Below are 21,238 nucleotides of genomic sequence, written 5' to 3'. Positions count from 1 at the left end.
TAGGTGATTAACAAACAGTGGTTAAATGAATGAATACCTGCATGAACAGGACCTTTTTAGTCTCTTCTGAGCTTCTGCCAGCTTTTCCTTTAGGGGCGGGAAGTGGGAAGTAGCAGCAGATGGGAGGGGACTGTTACAGGAAGAAGGAGGGGCTCTTGGACGATGCCAACTGATGCCAAACTGTCGCCCAGATACCCGCTTCACTATGACAGTGGGGTCAGGTGGCAAAGGGTGAGAACAGTAATGTGGCCGGAGCATAAGGGCCTCAGGGCAGAGAGAAACAAACGAGGAAACAAGCCTTACACACAAACCATCCAGGTTTTGAGAACACTCAGGAGGATGTGAGAGCTGTTCTCAAACACACAAATGGGCTATCAGCCACAAGAAGGCGATCCTAAGGGGCTGAACGAGGTCTAATGAGTACAAGTTACAAAGACCTCTATTTCGGTTTGATATCAAGAACTGTCCCCTACCCCTCCCTCCCCACCCCCCATGAGCGCTGTCCAACAATGGCCAAGGCCCAGGATTCACTCATCTGTGGGTTGAACTTTCAATCAGTACATTCAACAGTTATCAGTTAAGGGCATTTACTCTGTCAGGTGCCCTGCTCAGGACTGTGAAAGCAATGAAGACTAAACGTTATTCAAATAAATAAATGCATATTAGAAATCGTGAAAGCACAAAACTGGGTTGCCAGAGAGAGAGGCCTGATTCAGACAAGGGGCTGGGGACCTCTAGACGGCCTCCTAGATATTTGAGGGAGCCCTGAATGGTGAGCATGCCTCCAGCCAGTGGGATCGAGGAAGCAAGACCCCCTCAGGAGGGGGCCCTCAGGAGCAAGGAGTGGTGCGCTAGAATTGGCAGGACCTCAGCGCACTTCGGCGGCCCACGAGGTCCAGAGACTGGAGGTGACTTGCCCACGGACACACAGCAAGTCGGTGGAGCTGTCGAGGGTTGGACGATCCGCTGAGTCCCCCGTGCCGCCTCCTGGAAGCCAGATATCCGCCTCGCTGCCTCGCCCAAGAGCTGTGTGAGGCGGTGGCCATCGGCAACAGCCGTGAGGCTGGGGGTGCTGCGAACTGCGGCCAGACCCCCGGAGGGTAGGGGCGGGTCCTATGACGTCATTTCCGGGGTCCGGGGTGTATATAAGTGGGGCGCGAGGGTGCCACTGCTGCAGTGCCCGAGCCCAGACGGGAAAGGCGGTGGGCGGATCGACAGGCGGACGCACACAGAGACCTTGCGACCCCCATCCCCGCGCCTGTGTCGCCGAGGCCGCCCGGAGCGGCCAGTCCAGCCACCCCTCGCCCCAGTGCGCGCCGCGCCCGGCCCCAGACCGCCAGCTGCTCGGCGCCCCGGGTTCGCCATGCGCTCCGCAGCGGTCCTAGCGCTTCTACTCTGCGCCGGGCAAGGTGAGCGAGCGCGGGGCCTTGGGGGAGAGGGTCCCGGGCGCCCCTGCCTGCTCCTGCCCTGCCTGCCCTGAGGTCCGGGCACCGCGCGGCGCCGCGCGCTCCTCCATGCCTTCCCTCCGGCGCGGCGAGTTTTCAGCGCCACGGACAGCGCCTCGCCTCCCACCCGACCCCGCAAAGGGGCCCGGGAGCTGATCCCGCAGGCCTGACTCTGACTCGGACTCCCGACCCCGCGGGGCAGGGTCCCCTGACGTCCCCACCCCGTGTCTGGGCTGCTTCAGGGCCGGCGCCGGCTCTGCGTCGTGGCCGACCAAGGTCATCGGGGTAGATGGGAGGACCGCTGCGGGCTCCCCACTCGCCTGCCTCCCCCTGCATCCTCCCTCTGCCCCCGTCTGTCTACCCTTGACTTCTACCTCTCCCATCCCCCGTCACAGTCCTCCTCTTCCATCTCTTCCGCTCCCCTCACCCTCTTTTCTGTCACCTCTGGGGTCTCTCTGCCTCTCCCTCATCCTCCCCCAGCCCGATCCCACTCAGCCATTGGCCTGTTTGCACAGCTCTTGCTTTCAGCTCACACACCCCGTCCAGAGCACGAGCTTTCCCAAGGGGAAGGGTTAGGGCTCTCAGTGCAGCCTCTGGGAGCCACCTCCGGGGTGGGGGGGGGGGGCAGCAGCTGGGGAAGGGAAATAAAATCAGTTCAGCATCTCATTTGGGTGGAGGTGGTCTTAAGAGGGAGCGCGCCTGATGGAACCAGTCTGGAAGGACCGTGTTCTCCCCTCGGAGCAGAGGAGTGACCCCAGCTCTCTCTTTTTCTTCCTAGTCATTGCCCTCCCTGTGAACAGCCCTATAAATAAAGGGGACACTGAGGTAAGAAGGGGTGCGGGGATGCCCCGGCATGGGGGCCAGGAGCATAAAGCCAAGAGCCAGCACTGCGGCTGCTGAGCCTGGGGACGGCTTCGCCGAAAGAAGACATCAAAGTCTGCTAGATTTCCCTGTACTCCTCCTGTGGGGCCTTCCCCCGCCTCCTCTGAGTTGGGTGTGCAGCCCGATGGGGCCTGTGTCTTACCCGCGGGGCCCAGGTGCCAGGCCCCCTGTCTTGAACACTCCGAATCTCACAGGCCCACCACGGGCTGGCGGGGGTGACTTCTCTGAGGCTGTGGTTGTCCACCGACCTGCGGGAACAGTCGTCTGCCTGGCTCCGGCCTCCCGCTTTGCTCTTCCCCAGAGCCCTGCCAGCAACACACCCGCCCCGTCCCCCAGTCACTAAAGCCCTGGCTGGCTCTCCCAAAGGGCCACAGTGAGAACACTCTTGATCATGGCTCCTGCACCGAGGGTCCCAGCCAGTTGGGGCTGCTGGTGGAGGTCACCCAGGAAAGGGCCTTAGAAGACACTGATGGGGGCTTCTGTGGCCAGCAAAAGACACTCTTGTTGGGTGTATACTCGAAATTCATTCATGTCTGAGTTGGGGCTGTTTTTCCAGTCTCTGATGTTCACAGATACCTCCACTTGGGAGTCAGAGAAATTTCTACTCCCTGCCTTTTCAGGAGCTGTTTTCTTCTATTCCAGAGAGGCTGTAGTTGAAACCCAAAACGTCAAAGAGATTTCAACCTCAGGTTGCTCATTTCCTATTCATTAGTTACAGACAGCCCTCAATTTAAACCTATACCACTCATTGTAGCTGTGTGATGTTGGGAAGATTCCTTAACTTTTCTGAGCTTCCCCTTTTCCTGTCTATAATAATATTTCCTTTGAGGGGAGTTGTAAGGAATTGGAATCATGTGAAGTACCTGGCACATAGTTGGTCCTCGGTAAATAAGCATTTTTATTCCTAGAGCTTCCTTCCCTGACCTCCCCATCACTCTTGGGACCCATAACCAATTCCTCTCTCCCAGAATCTGTCCTCATGGACTGGTGGTTACCTGATTTCCCCAGTGCAAGACTTTCGGTTGCAGGGAGATACAGGGTGCAGGCTATAAGCTCCTCCCTGCCAGGTCCCTTATGGGACACACTTTGTATTCAGCAGCCTGGGGTCAGAGACACCGGAGCAGCTGGTGAAGACCTGCAGGTTTTAACCTAGGATGCCATGGCTACCGTAGAGCCTGTTTGCCGGTTTGCCATCCTGGATCTTTGGATGGGCTGCCTTGGCATCCCGTAGACACAGCCTTCCACCCCCCGACTCCCCACCAGTGTTGCCTGTTGCGTGTCTGACACCTCCTGCTCCTCTGCCCAACTCCAGGCAGCTGAAGCAGGTTGGGAGTCGCGATTCCCTCCCTGGGTGTGTGTGGCACTTTATAGAGTATTTTCCCATCTGTGCCTCATCACCCTGGGAGGGGAGTTGGGAAGGTCTTCTCACTCCCATTTTACAGATGAGGAAATTGAGGCTCAGAGAGGTCAAGTCACTTGCCCAAGATCACACAGCTAGGATATCACACTACAGTTGGCACCATCTTCAGATATCATTCACTTATTGGCTGCCTGATTATCCAGAGCACCTTGCTGGCCACTAGACAAGACTTTCAGAGACTGGGATGGACACCCAGACGTAGCAGGTGGATGTGTGCCCACATCCAGCCAGGGGATTCACCTGGTGGGTGACTATGGAGCCAGACTGTGAGGCTGTCACTCCCTGCATGTGACAACACCATGGATATCTAGAGAGAGTTTTCCAAGTCTTGTTTCCAGACAGGGTAGAGCCAGGAAAGGTCTCTGTTCTCCACTGGGTGGTCCAGAAAGGCCTCCTGGAGCTAGCTGACCTTTTGGGCATCTGCAAGTCTAAAGTACTTTTGCAAGACACACCTCTAATGCCCAGGAGCAGTTTCCCCATCTTCAGAGAAACCCTTGGGATGGGAGGGTACAGGTTACCCACCCTCACCTTAGAGGGGCTCCTGCCGGCCTGGTGATTGGGGTGCCTGGCACTTGGTAAGCACTGTGTAAGGTTTTTTGGGTTTGTTTTTAATTATTACTATTGCTGTTACTATGTAGCTAAGAAAGCAGAGCTGTGCCCCTGAGCTAGGTGTCCATGGACTCCTAAAGACACAAGAGAATGTCCTTATGTCCTCCGTAGAAATTTACCCTGGAACTTCAGGGAACTGAGCCCCATGCCCAAAGCAGCCCCAACCTGCCCCAATCTCTTCCCAGGTGATGAAGTGCATCGTGGAGGTCATTTCTGACACGCTCTCCAAGCCCAGCCCCATGCCTGTCAGCCAGGAGTGTTTCGAGACACTCCGAGGAGGTATGGGCCAGGCTTGGGGTGAGGGGCTGCTGCCTGCTGGGCTGGGGGGCAAGGACATGGGTGTGTGGTTTCGGATGGAATTCATTCAGTAGTCACTGACCAAGTGCCTGCCTCAGCCAGGCCTGTGCAGGGTGGAATAGAGCGATGAAGGGCTTACAGCCCCTGTGAGCCCAGAGCTTACAGACTAGCGGAAGGGACAGATATGAACACAATTAACCAGAATCCTGGGCAGAATGAAACCAGGGCTGGAACAGCAAGCCGCCAGAATGTGAGGTCCCTGTGGACAAGGCTTTGTGTGCTTTATCCCCAGTGCCGAGAACAACCCCTGGCACCCGGTGGATACCCTCTAGATGTACGATGAATAAAAGAACACTGTGGGTGGGTGGGCATGAGAAGGACAAAGCTTTCCAAGCAGGCAGTCAATGTTGGATAGATCCAACATTAGCGTTGGGGTTGGGCTTTAAGATAAAAGTTGAAAATCAGTAAGTAGAAAAATGAAGAAAGAGCACCCCGGGTGGCGTGGACAACACGGGCAAAGGCATGGAGATGAGAGAACATGTTGTGCTTAGAGACACCCCTGCGTCACCTCAGGGGCTGCCATCTCTTGGCGAAGGTCTGGGTGCAGGGAATGTGGCTGACCTTTCTGATATAATAGCAGATGGAGAGATACCTTGGAAGGGAGGTCATTTCAGAAGCGTTATCTCAAGACCCAATCTTGCTGCTACCACCCAGGTTTTGAGTTTCCAGAATAAATTCCTTGTGCTCAGCTGAAAATATTGATGGCAATCTCTTTCTGGGCTGTTCTCTGGAAACCACCCGTAACGACTCTTTTTCACTGCAGATGAACGGATCCTCTCAATCCTGCGACATCAGAATTTGCTGAAAGAGCTCCAAGACCTCGCTCTCCAAGGTATTTTCCAACCGCTGCACGCGAATCTGAGTAAATTCCAGTAACCGAGAGTCAGAAAATCACGGTGGAAGGTTGAGCAAGGTCTTGTTTCTGATACCCAGTTATTGCCTTTCAATTATAGGGTGGCAAGGTGGGGTCCTCTGTGCCACCTGGTCCGGTCTATAATTAATGTAATTAAAGAGACCAAGGCCCAGAGAGGTTGAGTGACTGGTCCAAGGTCACACAGTAAGTTAAGGACATCCCAAGACCAGATGCAGCTCTTCTAATACCCCATGGTCTCTGGAGTTCAGCCACTTTAGAGGGGACACTAGAGGGGACACTTTCAAGACTAGGTTGCAGAGAGGATCCCTTTTCTCTGTTAACAGAAATGAAAATTGGTGTCCAGGAGAGAGGAGGGGCCCCTTTGCCCTCGTGAGCTTCTGCTCAAGGGGGAGATGGGAGAAGCAGGGTCTTGCTTGCCCCAAAACACAGACCAGACTTTCAGTGTGCTTTCAGAGCGAGACATGGCTTTCTCCAAGAGGTTAAGAAAATCTACTGATGCTCATGGGAATGGAGTGATTTTGTGAGGTAGTGAGCTCCTTGTCACTGAGGATGTTCAAGCAGAGCCTGGATAGGATGCTGGGAAGGAGGGTTAGGCTGATGTCATCCCACAGAGTTAGCTGCTCTGCCCAGCCCCAGGCTCCATCTTGGGTTCATGTGAGGCACAGAGGCCTCCCTGGCAAATTGGAAACAATGGGTTCTGGCCCTGCATCTGCCCCAGGCTGACTCCCTGTGGGAAGTGGCTTTTATTTGGGGCAGGGCCATAGGCACCCTTGTGCCTCTCCCTGAGAATGGCCCTCAAGCATGAATCTTGCGTCTCCCTCCAAAGAAAGTGAGGGCCCATCTTTAAGGCTGGGCTTGTGTCTTGGATGGGGTAGGGTGGAGGGCATGAAGGCTGCTGGGGCTCAGGGAAGGCCCCCACTCTGAGGCTTCTGGGGCAGACTGGGCCATGTGTGAGAATGGAGAGGGATCTGGGGAGGTGGCAAGTGAAAATAACCACAGCAGGAGGGCTCCCTGAGACCCTCCCCAAGTTAGCACGCCATTCTTTCTCTCACTCGCTCGTCCTCCTGGAAGACAACATCCACTGCATATCGTTGCTAGGAGTGCAGTATGATAATTTTTAAATTAAGTATTGAGTGACTGACTTACTGCATTTAAATAATTAAATATAATGTCAATGGAGACTACTATAGGGAATGTGTCCTGAAACATCTGTTTACACACATACACACACATATGTGTGTGTGTGTCTAATATAAACAGTGTTCAGTATAAAGGTACATTATTATTTTCTAGTAAAAGCGTATGGGGGGACTTCCCTGGCGGTCCAGTGGTTAAGAATCTGCCTTCCAATGCAGGGGGTGTGGGTTCGATCCCTGGTCGGGGAGCTAAGATCCCACATACCTCATGGCCAAAAAACCAAAACATAAAACAGAAGCAATATTGTAACAAATTCAATAAAGACTTTAAAACTTTAAAAAAAAAAAAAAAAAAGCGTATGGGATAGGGCTTCCCTGGTGGCGCAGTGGTTGAGAGTCCGCCTGCCGATGCAGGGGACACGGGTTCGTGCCCCAGTCCAGGAAGATCCCACATGCCACGGAGCGGCTGGGCCCGTGAGCCATGGCCACTGAGCCTGCGCGTCCAGAGCCTGCGCTCCGCAACAGGAGGGGCCACAACAGTGAGAGGCCTGCGTACCGCAAAAAAAAAAAAAAGAGTATGGGATAGATCTATATGTCTGTCTGTCCATCCATCCATCCATCTATCCATACATCCACTCATCCACCCACTCCCTCTTCTGCACTCTCATGTCTTCTGCACACCTCTATCCTAGCATTTACCATGCAGCAACCCTGTTTTATAGATGACCAACCAGGTCTTGGATCGCCCAAGTCACCCAAGGTCACAGAGCAAGGAATTAACCAAGAAGTGTGGACCCCAGTCGGCCGGGGGCCAGATCTGGACGTACCCCCGGCCCACAGCCCCCATGTCAGCCTGCTCTGGCCACCCCAGAAATTCTCATCATGGGAAAAAATCACCACCAGCTGCAGAGTTGGCCTGGCCCGGGCCACCATCAAGAACCAGGGATGGGTGGAGACAGAGCAGACAGCATAGCCTGATGCAGGGGCTGATGCAGGGAGAAGGGTCTCTGGTGCTGACCCTGGGCTTGGATGCAGACAAGAGCTCAGCCGGGGCTTATGGGGTCCGGGGGAACAGGGGTTGCCTGAATCAAGAGCCCCCATGAGGGGACAAGCAGTCACTCTCGCCTCTTGCTGCAGGGCCCCCTAGCTGCCAGCCAGGTCCTGAGGGCCCTCCACTCCGGGACCATCTGCTCCATCTGCGTCTTTATTGCTCCATGAGCCAGCAGGCAGGGCTTGTTCTTAGTTTTAGGTGAGAAATGGAGTCTGGAGAGGTGATGGGGCCAGGAGGGGGCGGCCAGCCCTACCACCCCCCACCAGCTCCTACCCCCTCAGTCTCTCACTGGGCAAGCCCAGAACATGATGTGCCCACTTTACAGATGAGGAAACAGAGGCCTTCCCTCTCACAGACAAACATGTGGAGCTCAGACCAAATGGGACTTTTTTCTCCGTTTTTCATACAGGGGCCAAGGAGAGGGCGCATCAGCAGAAGAAACACAGCAGCTACGAGGATGAACTCTCAGAGGTTCTTGAGAAGCAGAATGACCAGGCCGAGCTGAAGGGTCAGTGCCGACCAGGCTGGCCAGGGACCAGGGGAGGGAGGATGAAAATAACAGCAGTTATGATAGATCGAGGGTTCCTGGGAGTCAGCAGCCCCTCCTTTAGGCCCTGTAAGGTAGCTCGTATTTCCTTCTCTTTACAAATGGGGAAACTGAGTCCCAGGGAGGTTGAAGTACCTTCCCAAGACATAATTGGAGATGTGACTCTGGGTCTGTCTCCCTCCAAAGCCCTTGATCGTCCCGTCTGCCCACTTCAGGGACTGACACTCTCGGGCAGGAAGTCTCTGGCCTGGCGGATGGGCAGCTTCGACTCTTCCCAGTGGCCACCGCAACAGGGTCCCCACCCCCAGCGCCTGCCCTCCTGGGAATTAGTGGGCCTTAGCATAGCCTAGTGGCAGCAGGATCCCAGAGGGGTAGGTTTGAAACACTAAATGAACCTGGATCATCTTTCTTGAAACCAGAGAGCTTTCAGGGGTCACGGATCATGGCTTAGGTCAAGGGGATGCTCTGTTACTCACCTTTCTGCCTAGAAACAGCCACACACTTGCCCCTGCAGCCCTGCTCTTTGCATGTGGAAGGTGAGTGAATAGGGCCAGTCCCTAAGAGCGGGGATCTCAGTGGTCTTCTGTCGGGGCTGAGAGGGGAAGCCTGCTGGTGTGGCCGAGGTGCCCTTGCATTGGCCAGGGCTGTCACCCTAGTGGCTGCTTGGGGCACAGCAGGGACTCCCACATGTTGGCTCCATGGAAATGAGTGTCTGGTTGACTCTAGATGTCTGCCATGGGCTGTAGGAGGGGAATAGTGTAGCATTAATGGGGGTGGCAGCCACATGTCAGTGCAAAGAGCACCCGGTACTTGGCATTTGGAAGCTCGGGTTCGAGGCTCAGCACTGCTGACTGTGAGCACAGACAGGCCACCTTACCTTTCTGAGAATCGGTTTGAGTTTCTGTCAAATGGGCATGGGAGCTTTTCCACCTGGAGTCCTGGAGTCAAATGATGGAATGTACTTGGTAGTGTCTTGTTCCACAGTGATCATTCTAGCAGTGGGAGGGATTTTTACCAGTTAGAAGGCTGTCTTCAAAGCAGCTACAAGAAAATACCTTTTAATGAAACCTGACAAACATTGAGGAATTGAGCACTTTCACAGGATGCTCAAGACAGAATACCTGCACAGAGGGGAGAATGAAGTTGCAGTAATGGTGCCTCTTATACAGAGAGGTTAGGGAACTTGCCCAAGATCACACAGCAATTCAACTGCTGTCTTAATTTTAAATTCAAGGCTCTATCTTCTGGGGTCATTTTCAAGGTCTTTTTAGAAAAAAAAAATCACATCTTGCTTCGAGAGGTAGAATTACAGAGAAAGAAACATAATCCAGTTGCGCTCAGGTCAAACCTAGACATGGAGAGGGCAACCCTGATTCTCTCATGGGTGTCTTGGGCTGGGCTTACTGGAAGCCAAGAGATACAGTGGCTAAGATATGAAATTGGTCTCTGGGGAGATCCCACATGCAGCCTGGTCCTCAGGGCCTGACTTTGCTCTGTTGTTTCTGTAGAGGGGACAGAAGAGGCGTCCTCCAACGATGCTATGGAAAAAAGAGGAGATTCTAAAGAGATGGAGAGGAATGGTGAAGATGCGGATGGACCCAGGCCTCAGGCCGCCCCGGAGCTTGGGCAGGGGTCCAAGGCTGAGGAGGACAACCAGGCCCCAGGGGAGGAGGAGGCCTCCTCCAATACCCACCCCCTAGCCAGCCTCTCCAGCCAGAAACACCCAGGCCCACAGGCCGAGGAGGACAGCGAGGGCCCCTCCCAGGGTCCAGTGGGCAGAGAGAAGGGCCTGAGTGCCGAGCAAGGGCAGCAGGCAAAGAGAGAAGAGGAGGCCGAGGCTGGAGAGGAGGCTGTCCCGGAGGAAGAAAGCGCCCCCACCGCAGCACTTAACCCCCACCCGAGCCTCGGCTACAAGGAGATGCAGGGGGGTGAGAGTATGTATGACGTCTGAGACACCAACAAATGTATTGGGGAGAGGGGGATGGGACGGAGGGGGGCCTCACCCACAATCTCATTCCACCTTCACAACAACACTGAAAGGTAGGTATTATCTCCATTTGCCTGATGGGAAACCAAGGCTCAGAGAGGTTAAGTAATTTGCCCATGGTCACACAGCTAATTTGTGTAAAAGCTGAGATTCCAACCCAGGCTCGTCTGACTCCAAAACCCTGCATCTCCCACTGTTCCATATAGCCCCTCCCCAGCACCCCCACCCCATCCCCGGAAGGGAGAGGGACTTTGCAGCGTGGGTGGGTGGGCTTTGGGAACAGAGGGACAGCATTACAGGTGGCAACAGGCTGGTCTGGGGACACTGTTAGCTTCACCCAGGGTTTAGGAAAGCCCCTGGCTCCTCGTGAGGCCCTGGTCAGGGTCTTCCCTCCCTCCCCAGGTGGGTGATCCCCGGGTCAGGGCTTCTGGGGTGAGAGGGCCGAAGGAAGAGGCAGACTCTGGCCAACCCACCCCTCAGAGCTTTAGCGGGTCTTGTAAAGCACGGTGTCAAGATGGCTTTTCCCTCCCAATGGAATCCGTTGTGAGGGGCTGAGCTGGACCCCGCCTACGGGGTCTGTGGTCCCAACCGTGGCCACAGAGAGGCCCCGGGGAGTGGCAGGGACCGGGGAAAGTGGCGGTGCCTCCCTCATTCCCCTGCTCTTGTCCACCGCCTGCTCCAGGTTGGCCCGAGGCTCTGGCTGTGGATGGAGCCGGGAAGACTGGGGCTGAGGAGGCGCCGTCCCCCAAGGGGAAGGGGGAGCGGGACCATTGCCTGCAGGAGGAGGCGACGGCAGGGGCCCCGCAAGGCCCCTTCCGGGGCGGGAAGAGCGCGCAGCCGGAGCAGAAGGGGGAGGGGCGGCTCTCCAAGGAGTGGGAGGATGCCAAGCGACGGAGCGCGATGGACCAGCTGGACAAGGAGCTGACCGCCGAGAGGCGGCCGCAGGGGGAGGCGGCGGCGGAGGACCCTGACCGGGCCATGAAGCTCTCCTTCCGGGCCCGGGGCTACGACTTCAGCGGTCCTGGGCTGCAGCTGCCACGAGGCTGGAGGCCATCCTCCCGGGAGGACAGCGTCGAGGCGGGCCTGCCCCTACCGGTGCGTGGCTACCCGGAGGAGAAGAAAGAGGAGGAGGGCAGCGCCAACCGCAGACCAGAGGTTGGTATGGGCGGGGGGAGCCGGCCCTGGGCCAGGCCCCGGGAGCATGGGCCCAGCTGGGGGTCAGCTGCAACCAGACATGTGGCCCCTGCACCACTGAGGGGACACTGTCCCCCTTGGAGTCTGGGACTGGAGGGGGCACTCAGACAGGGGGCTCTTGGGAAGCTGGGAAGGGACAGGGGAAAGGGTGTGTCAGTCAGGGGGGCAAGTGAACCCCAGCTCATGGAGGGGGGCACCCAGGAAAGCTGGCGGACAGGAGACAGAAGCTGGAGAGCTGGTGAGTCAAGCCTGTTCCCAGAGGTGCTGGGCAGGGACTTTGTCCTGAAGGCAATAGGGAGCCTCTGCAGGCTTGGGAGCAGGACAAGGGAGTGACCGACTGGTGGAGCTTGGAGCTTTGGATGGAGAGAGCTTGGAAACTAAAAAGACCTGGCAGGGACTGGCCTGGGGAGGGCTACTTGCTGCCTGGGGGATCCAGGCTCAGGGCAGCATTGGCCTTGAGAGCTGGGAGGGCACGGCAGGAGGGGACACTGGAGGCATCCTGGGAAGGCCCTACTGTTGCTCCAGCCATGTCCTCTCCTGGCCCCCGTGCAGCCCAACCACACCCTCCTCCCAGGTTCAGGCCCTGCCTCCCACCCCAATGGCGAAGGCAGCAGGGGCAGGGCCGGCTGGACCTCAGGGCCTGGTGGTGATGGGTGGGGAAGGCACGGACCTGTGCCAGAAGACCTGGGTCCTGCCTCCTAGCTGGGTGACCTTGGGCCAGTCACTCCCCTTCTCTGAGCCTCATCGGTTCCCCCATTTGTGAAAAGGGGGTAAGAAGTCCTTTCTGCTCACCTCATTATCATGATCAGAACGCACGCGAGCTCTGAAAACCTGGCCATGCCCAGGGCTGCTTGGGAAGCTCAGTGGGGTGCAGGGACATGGTCCCATAGGAGGGGATGGGATGGGACTTTGGGGCAGGCTGGCGACACCACCTTGGGGCTGGAGGAGGCCTTGGGGGGTCTTCAGGCCTCAGTGCCCAGGTGGGAATCGGGGCCTTATGGGGGTGGGACATGTTCAAGGCTCTGGCCCCAGTGCCCTTCTCTGCCCAGCCAGAAGAGGATGTGGTCCCTTCCTTGGGTCCCCGAGCCACTCCCTGGGCCTGGGACCAGGGTCCCAGCAGCCTGAGAGGAAGAAGCCTCCTTCTTGGGAGCTGGCGCTGAGAGGTCACCTGCCTATGTCTCCAAGGACTGAGGGGACGGGGCTCCAGGAAGCAGCAGCCTGCCCCCTACCCCTCCCCAAGGCTGGGCACCTTTGATTGTTGCCTTCCCCACCCACAGAAGCTGGACAGAGCCAGGTGCCTTGGGGCACCCTCCAGCTTCCCTTCTCCACAGGTAGAGAGAGCCTTGGACTACAGGGCGGAGAAACGGGGACCCCTGAGTCCTGTGGACAGGACGGAGCAGGGCCCCATCCACTCAGCCCAAAGATCTTAGAAACAGCCCCAGAATTACAGAACTCCTGCCCGGGGGCTACTCCAAGATGGGGGCCTCTGGGGTCCCTGGTTCCATGGCAACCATCATCCATCTACTCTGACTGGGCCCCAGGTGGGTGCCCTCTGCTTGGCATCAGGCAGGGACCCCAGGAAGACCACCCCTCTCCGGTCAAAGCTGGGGCGTGGCCTTCCCTGACCCCTGCTCAGAGTCTGAGGGCATGCTCTCTGGGTGTCAGTCCCAGAGGGTCCCCTGCTGCCCTGGACCACCCTGGCAGCTGGAGCTTGGGCACCCAGTGACTGGGACTGAGGATACAAGCGCAGCCCTAGGCAGGTCTCACGTCCTGAAACCTGGGCCACAGACTGCTGACCCCTCAGGTAGGAAGGCCCATGGCAGACAGGAAACCCAGGCACGGCCTCACCCAGGAAGCCATCGTCACAGTCTAGGCCTTGGGGTCGGGGCACTGGAAGGCGCTCTGAAGGGCACCGGAGGCTTCGTTTTCCACGTGCCTGCCCAGAGCCATTCAGGAGGCAGTGGGCCTGCGTCCACCAGGGCACATTTCTGCGCCCCGTGCCTCTCAGAGCAGCCCCGCAGGGTGGCATCACTGTCCCCATGGAACAGATGAGGCCCTCGAGACCCAGAAAGGCAAAGCCACCTGTCCAAGGCCACACAGCTAACCCGGGCACAACCAGTCTGTCTGCACGCCCCATGCTGCTGGCACAGGCTCCCTGGGCCAGTCCCCGTGGGACTCTTCACATTCTCTCCTAGGACCAGGAGCTGGAGAGCCTGTCGGCCATCGAGGCGGAGCTGGAGAAGGTGGCCCACGAGCTGCAGGGGCTGCGGCGGGGCTGAGGCGCCGGCTGGCCCCACCAGCCAGCGCCCCGAGGCACCCTGTGGTCCTGGCTCTGTTGTCCCCTTTGCAGGTCTTGGCCAGATGGCCCGGGCGCTGCTTCCGGTAGGGAGGCCGCCCCCAACCTGCCCCAGCCCAAGCCACCCTGTTGCCCCTACGCTCCTTTCCTCCTGTTCTTGACCCCTGCCCCAGTGTGGCCCCCGCAGGGCGGACCCCTGACTTTAAACAATTTTCCTCTCTCTGAACACGGGCAGCTTTCTCGAAGTTTCCCTTCCACCATTAGAGCCATTGGGCACAACTGCAATAACTTCTGACTTTTGGGTGAAAGCTGAGAACTCCTGACTCTAACATACTCTTGTACAAAATTTATCTAAGGATAAATAAATCTGCTCTGGGCTCTTTCCTGTTTCTTTGAACCTTCCCCCGCCTTGACTCCAAGTGGGGTAGGATGGACTGGATTTCAGGCAAAAGGACAAGGGGAGGTTCACTTCCCCTGGGGTGACTCTGGGCCACTTTCCAGCCAGGGGATCGTGGGCAAGTGACATTGCTGCTTGAAGCAGCAGTTTCCTCATCTGTAAAATGGTGCTGACACCTGCCCCAAAGCATGTGTGGGATTAAATAACACTCTTCCCCTATCTCCCAGCCACACATGAACTGGGCCATGCAGGGGCGGGGCCCGTTTGGGAAAACAGCCTCTGTTCTCTCTCTGCTGGGTGGAAGCCCTGACAAGCCCCGGTTTAGTGCCTGTCACCAAGGCCACAGGCCCCAGCCAGCTTTGGACTTCCTGACCTGGGCCTCTGAGCTGCAGGCCCAGGCCCCCTCGGCATAAATCTGTCATCCCCTCTGACCTGATACGTGCACAGGACTCTGGGGCGTCTGAAGCTCTTGAACTTAATGGTTCACTATAGCACGGCAGTCTTAGTCGCAGTTTTGAGAACGAGCAAACTGAGGCTCACAGGGTGAGATGACTCATCGAAGTCACAGGCAGGAATGATGCCCAAAACGTTTAACCACGGGGGCTGCAGGATTATGCAACCAGAACAGACAGGCTGGTGTGCTGGACCGGTGTGGACCAGCTGAATATCAGGGCCGATCATTCAGTCATTCAACAAACACCCGTGAGCAGCTGCTATGGGCCCGGCAGGCCTGGGCACACAGAAATGGCCCGGACAAGCCCTGACTTCAAGAAACATACTGCCCAGAAAATGTGGGCCTGGAATCCCCAGCCTAGCTGTAGAGCTTGGACAAGCATTCCTGGTGCTCTTGGAGACTCATCTATAAAATGGGGACAATACTTATGACCTCTCACCAGATCATGGTGAGGATTCGAGGGTCTAGACAGCCTGGACCAGAAAACCACTACAATGGCGATACAAGTCACTTGAGGGGTCTTGGCAAGTCTGGGCCTCTCCTGAGTCCGGCGAGGGGGCTGCTGCCGCCTCTCACCCCCTGAAGCACAGAGGGACACCCTCCAAAGAGCTGGCGCCATAAGGTGTTTATTCACACGTTTCAAAGGGGCAGGTTTACACCCCATCCCCAACAATGACCGAAATAACAAACACAGCACTAACTGTATTCCACTAGTCAGCTATCAGGACACCCACCACCAAGACCACTTCGCAAACAAAGAGAACACAGGACACCTTGTCCCTGAGATACCCCATCCCAGAGATGGGCCACCTGTGTTTTCATAAACACACGGGGCAGAAGTGCAACCAAGTCAAAAGAGCCAGAGGTTCCTGGTTTTTACAGAAGCCGTGATGTTACACATAGTACATATAGATTCACATAAGCGTCATATACACGTATGCACACACGTTAAGTACGAGCCAGCTTGGGGTTCTGGCAAACGTGGCTCGTGAACAGGATTGAAACAAACATTTGTCACAAAGCACAGGTGTCAGCGCCGGAACTGGAACTGCCAACGTCTTGGTGAAATCACCGTGGGAGAAGCTTTTCGGAAGAGAAAGCAAGCTTCACAGAAGTGGGATCCATGCCAGCCCTGGAAGCCGAGGTTGGTCTGGCTGTGGGAAAGAGACAGGCCCTCCAAGCCGCCAGGTCATGGGCAGCTCTGGAAGTAGAGGGGAAATGCAACCATTTCTGGAAAAGGCCCCAGGTGGTCTGGGTGGGGCCTGGTGGTCGGAACCAGAAGGAAAAGGGCCCGGGTGCTTCCATGCCAACAGTCGGCTCTCCAGTAAACAGCATGTGGGTGGAGGGCCATTCCAAGATCACACTGGCAAGGCTGTGCAGAGAAGGGGCAGAGGCACAGCCTTGCGCACGGAGGGCAGGACCGACAGGAGAACCGCCCGTCTGGAGGCCTCGGCCGCAGCATCTCACGCTCAGGCTCCGGCACGGGCAGGGCGCTGTGTGCGGCATCAGGGCGTGGCCAGGCTCACCGAGGAGGCCAGAACCTTCGTCAAGGGTGGATGTACTCCTCTACCTCGTGGTAAGCCACGTGCAGGGGCTGTGCTCCTTCAGGACAGCCAGCACGCCGCTCAAGGTCTCTGGAGCTTAGGGGCCCTTGAGCCATGGCCCGGGAAGGGAGACGAGCTGTCGGGGATCCCGCTGGGTGAAGGGTCAGTTTCTAGGGTGGAGAGGGGAGGGCGGATGCAAACCCCAGGGACACCAGTGAAGCCATTCAATGGTTCTGTGTGGCCAGCGGCCTGCGAGTCCCTGAGCTGAGGACCAGTCTTCCAGCAAGGACAGGGCGCCACAGTGTCCCTCGGTCCTAGAGGGGCCGCAGGGCAGACAACAGCTGCTCTTCCCAGTTGGCTTAAAGGATGGCTTCCTGCCAGGGTCCTTCAACCTTCCATACAGCGCACAAGGCAGTCCTCCGGGTAAAGAGGAATCCTTTCTCAAGGTTGTTTTCTCCCTCACTGATGGCATTAACTCAGACAATGCCCCATATAAACTCGCCGGGGACTCCAGCTGCGTCCGTCTCCTGCAGGTGATGCTGCAGGATCTCTGGTCCAGCCCGACCCACCCCGCGCTGCAAACCCGTGCTTCCAAGGGCAATCCCCCGCCCCCCACGCTCCCGTGGGGAGGAGACATCCAGCTCCTATACTCAGTTGGGGCTGAGTGCTCGTGGAACCACATCATGATGCAACCTGCAAGCAGAACCCGGCCCGCAGCCTCTGCTCCAGGCTGCCGAGAGCAGAGACCTTGCAAGGGACCCTCGGAACCTACCCAAGGCCTCAGGCGAAACGTGGCCCCGCCACTTGTTCCTGGAGCCCTTTGGCAGCCCCAGCCACTGACCACCACCCAGGTGCCGCAGGGCACGGCCCCCAACAGGCCCACCAACTGGCAAAACAGCTTGGGGAGGAGAGTCCCAACCGCCCCCGGGATGCCAGCAGGGCCGGCTCCAGGCACCACACGTGTACACCACAGCAGGGCCTCCCCACGGGCCCTCGAAGGTGCCGAGAGTGGCCAGAGGCAGCAGCACCAAGCCCTGGGGAAGAAGAGACCGCAAAGGCTGAGGGCCTTGAGGGGGTCTGTCTTCCCCTGATGCGGAAGCCCCAGGGCCAGGGACACGGAGACCTAAGAGGAGACCGACTCCATGGCCGGTGTCCTGGGACCCGGTCAGTGTGCATCAGGTGACACTGAGGATGGGGGTCGCTTGGTGAGACCTCATTGCTGCTCGCAACCCTCTCCCCGTCTACGCTCCCCAACACAGCTCCCTCCACCCCTGCAGAGACGCTGGGCCCGGGGAGAGGCCCGCACATGCCCTCGAGAGTGGCCAGTCCCTTCCCCACCACCCACCACGCAGCTCCTGGGCCTTTATGAAGCCTAACCCCGCCCCTCGGTATCCCCACCCTGCTGGCCACCCGCATCGAGGCTGGTGGAAAGTGCCGCGTCACTGCAAAACAGTTACTTGATATCCGGGCCCTGGACGCTAACGTGTGAGAGCTGGAGGGGAGGCATCGATTAAACAGGACACGATGTGGCCAGGGGCCCCGCCTGGCACCGGGTCACCCTGCACTCCCGACCTGTCCTGACTCGATCAGGACTGGAATTTTACTCAAAAACGTAAAGCTGTTTTATTAAAAGACTGGAGGAGGGCACAGGCTTTTAGCAACGTTTTGTAAACACGTGTGAAATGCAGCTTGATTTCAGTAGTTTATTTTGGAGACAAAGCAGTGCAAGAGGCCGGCCACGCTTTCCTGCTCCCCCGGCGCTTGGGGTTAGGCTAGGAAAGGCGACGTACAGACATTATAATCAGGGTTCAACACTCAAGTCGTGTAAACACGGTGGTCGGAGGGCCCGTGGTTTCTAGGACAGCTGGGCACTTCTGACGGCAGCCGCCCTCCCGCCAGCCCTTCCTTTCCCAAAGTGGGCGACCGCCACGTCCCTGCTGACCAGGCCTGAAGGTGTCTGAGCGCCCAGCTCAGCGGCCGCTCTCAGTCCATCCTCCCTGGACCACGCAGGACGGCCCAGAGGCCTGTTCCTCTTCCTCAAGAGGGACTGATGAGAGAAGACACAAGGCTATGCTCAGGGGGCCCTATGCATCCCGCCGGATGGTCACACGGCCCGAGGACTGACAAAGCCCCTCACTGATCCCCTTCTCTGCAAAGGGGGCTGCCGGCCTGCCTGCACCTCGGGCTTGGACTGGTCAGCTGGTGGTCTGTCTGCTGCCATCAGGGGCTGGGGCGACTCTAATAGGAGAAGCGGGTAATGTGCTTTCTTGCCTCTGGGGCTGCGAGCCCCCTCGCACCTGGCTGGCTTAGTGCTTGGGGCTGGCAGCGAGCGTGAAAGGGGTGGATCAGGCCTTCTGAGCAGGTGTGGAGCAACGTGCAGCCTCCTCCTGCCTGGGGGGAGAGCCCCAAATCGCCTCGATGCCAAGGAGACGCTCATCTGGGTTGACGTCACGGAGACACAGGCTGCACTGTAGGGGCTAGGGCGTCAAGCCTGCCCTTGAGTTCCCTGGTCATGACTGCCCAGCGACTCTTGGAATGATTGGCCCAAAGTCACAGCACAAATCCTTGGCACAAGCGGGATCAGCCCAGAGGTTCCCAGCCAGGCAGGCTCCTCCCGGGTCCAGGGAGCAGTGGCGCTTGGTCAGGGAAGGAGGCCCCGTTGCGTGGGACACGTGCTGACGGGCCTAGTGGACTCCAGGGAGCTGCACGTGGAGAAAGGCAGCCAACCCAGGGCTGTGGCCTTCCCAGGGAAGCCTCCTCCTCCTCTGCTTTCGTGAGCGGGCAGCAGGTGGACCACAGCCCAGACTCCCTGCGTGGAATCCACAAGGAAATGGTAGCTGGGGCCTCCTGCTTCCCCTGGCTCCTCCTGCTTTCGGGAGGGGGCAGCTGCACACCGGATGGGGCTTTAAGCCAGCGGTAAGGGAAACGGGGCCGGGCCTGGCGTGGCGGCTTGGAGAGAAGAGAGACGGGCAACCGTTTGCTGGCTCTGCTCAGCCGCCGACAGCCTGACCAGGGATGGCCTGCTCCAGGGTCCCCGAGGCCTGGGCCACAGCAGCCATTGAGAAGAACAGACGTGGACGTGCTCGGGCACTCACACACGCACGGCGACCACGCACACGCACGCACACCCCCACACACGCACGCATGCACACCCCACCTCACATTCAGACCTAGTGTTGAAAACACAAGCGTGTGTAAACTCAGTGGAGAGATCTGCACAGCAGGAATCAGGCGGGATTGTCCCTCTTCCGCGAGGCTGGACCACTTGGGGTTCTCTTCCGTCCCCACCCCCACCCCTCATGTAGATCATGACATCAGAGAATCAGGTTAAAAATTAAAAAAAAAAAGAAGGAGAAGGAGAATCAGATCCTTGGGAATTCTTAGTAGTAGCGTCACCGTCGGGAGCTGCTCGCCCAGCGTGTGTGTGTTCTGCAGCCCGCGCTGCCCCTCAGGGTCCCGGGCCCCGTGCGTGGCTACTGGGAGGAGGCCTTGGTGGCCAGCGAGGCCACGCAGTGCTGCTGGAAGCTGGGCGACACGGCGGCGGTGCAGCCGAGTCTCTGGTGCGGCAGCTTGGAGGTGCTGCCCGCGCCCACGCCGCCCACGTCGGCCTCGGCCGTCCAGGGCGGCTCCTGGCCCATCATGCTGCTGCAGCAGCCGGGGCTGGCGCTGCACGTCCGCTCGGCCGCCAGGCCACCCGCCTGCTCCGCCAGGAGCCTGCTGTGCCGCAGCGGGGCCACGTCCCCCGTGCCTGCCGCGGCCGCGCTCTGGCCCTGCAGCACGGTGGTGATGTGGTTCAGGAGGTCCGTGAAGAACTCGCTCACGCCCTCGTAGCCTGGGGGTGGGAGAGACAGACAGCAAGCTGAGCCAGGTGGGTGCGGGGGGCGCGAAGGGGCTCCCGGGCCCACGAGGGCTGGTCGAGTGCACACAGCCTGGACTCCAAGCCCCGTGCGTGCGGCCCCGAGGGGCCAGTCCTCGAATTCGGCTGCCCCCGGAGGGTGAGAAGCCGCTGAGAAAGCGCCCTGTCCCTGCTGAGCACAGCTTCGGCATCTCATTTCATCACCCCCCTCCCGACGTGGTCTGATGCCATCATGCGGGGGAGGTGGAGTGGCCAGAGGTGGCAGGACAGAAGGCCCGCTCCTCCAGCTCTGAATCAGAAACACCCCTCCCCCTCCACGTGGCTCAGCTCCAGCTTCCCTGCGTGTAAACTGAGGACGGGGGAAGGGGGGCTCCTGTGGGCAGGACTGGGAGGGCTGGAACGTGGGTGAGGCCTGAGCAACAGCAGCTGCTCCTGGAACTGAGTCCATTTCCCTCTCACCCCCAAAGTATCAGTACCTGCAAGGAGGCCCGCCATGCTGCGTACTCTGCGCACCCCCCAACAAGGCCACCACACTAACACGGCTTCCCTAACAAGCGGGCCCGGATCTCCTGAACAGAAACCGCCGGGACCCACCTGGGGCCTGCGTTTCCCATCACAGATGCAACTGCGAATGTCAGCAAACAGTCCTCGGAGCCACCCATCGAGCAAATTTCGGATCTGCCTCGAGGATTTTGCTGACTTCTGAAAGCTGCTTCGAAAGAAATTCGACACGGGGTGGGCGCCCCCGCCCCCGCCTGCCTGAACCAATTTGCAGCAATGAGAACCGGGCACACAGCTGCAAGAACAGTGATCGGGACAGGAAGCAGGTCCCCCAAAAGGGACAGCGTGCCTGCATCGGGAGGGGGCCCAGGTACCACCCCCTGCCCCGGGATGTGACCCCATCGCTGACACCAGACCTGGTGCTGAGAGGTGCCGACCCCTCGCACGTCCTCTGGGATGGTCTTCACAGCCGTTGGCACGAGCTGCAGGAGAATGAAGGTTCGGACTTGGGCAGGTGCGTTAGCTCGTACAGGAAAGGCTGCCCGGGGGCCAGGCAGATGGGGCTGCCTCACTGTGCACGCTCTTATGTGTCCAGCAAACAGTGCTGTGGTTTTGAGGGAGCCCGAGGCTGAGAGGGGCAAGCAGAGGCGCCCAGGGGAAAAACAAAACTGGGTACATACTGGGTACA

At 58.3% G+C, this 21,238-nt stretch overlaps 2 protein-coding genes across 4 annotated transcripts in view; one reads left to right on the top strand and one right to left on the bottom strand.

Annotated features, from left to right (window-relative positions):
- Positions 1 to 1,256: 1,256 nt before the first annotated feature.
- Positions 1,257 to 13,781, top strand: CHGA (chromogranin A; the record flags this gene model as incomplete). 3 transcript variants are annotated; one of them, XM_082835002.1, is made up of 8 exons in its annotated part: positions 1,257 to 1,409; positions 2,224 to 2,270; positions 4,542 to 4,635; positions 5,477 to 5,545; positions 8,184 to 8,282; positions 9,830 to 10,249; positions 10,991 to 11,463; positions 13,698 to 13,781. In XM_082835002.1, the coding sequence occupies exons 1-8, from the start codon at positions 1,364 to 1,366 to the stop codon at positions 13,779 to 13,781; spliced, it is 1,332 nt and encodes a 443-aa protein (XP_082691128.1). In that variant the 5' UTR covers positions 1,257 to 1,363. The 3 variants fall into 3 exon arrangements, with proteins under 3 accessions (XP_082691128.1, XP_082691129.1, XP_082691130.1); XM_082835003.1 differs by having other exon boundaries at positions 9,830 to 10,255; XM_082835004.1 differs by lacking the exon at positions 9,830 to 10,249.
- A 4,107-nt stretch (positions 13,782 to 17,888) lies between these two features.
- Positions 17,889 to 21,238, bottom strand: part of ITPK1 (inositol-tetrakisphosphate 1-kinase) — a 161,309-nt gene continuing 157,959 nt past the window's right edge. The window contains exon 11 of the mRNA XM_082852870.1: positions 17,889 to 20,025. Within this exon, the coding sequence (XP_082708996.1) occupies positions 19,667 to 20,025 (359 nt within the window). The 3' untranslated portion in view covers positions 17,889 to 19,666. The remainder of the gene's footprint in view (positions 20,026 to 21,238) is intronic.

The sequence above is a fragment of the Leucopleurus acutus genome, assembly GCF_964270905.1.
Source record: "Leucopleurus acutus genome assembly, chromosome: 1".
Classification (NCBI taxonomy): Eukaryota; Metazoa; Chordata; class Mammalia; order Artiodactyla; family Delphinidae; genus Leucopleurus; species Leucopleurus acutus.
The sequence above is the reverse complement of the archived record's forward strand: the minus strand, read 5'-3'. Positions and strand labels throughout refer to the sequence as shown.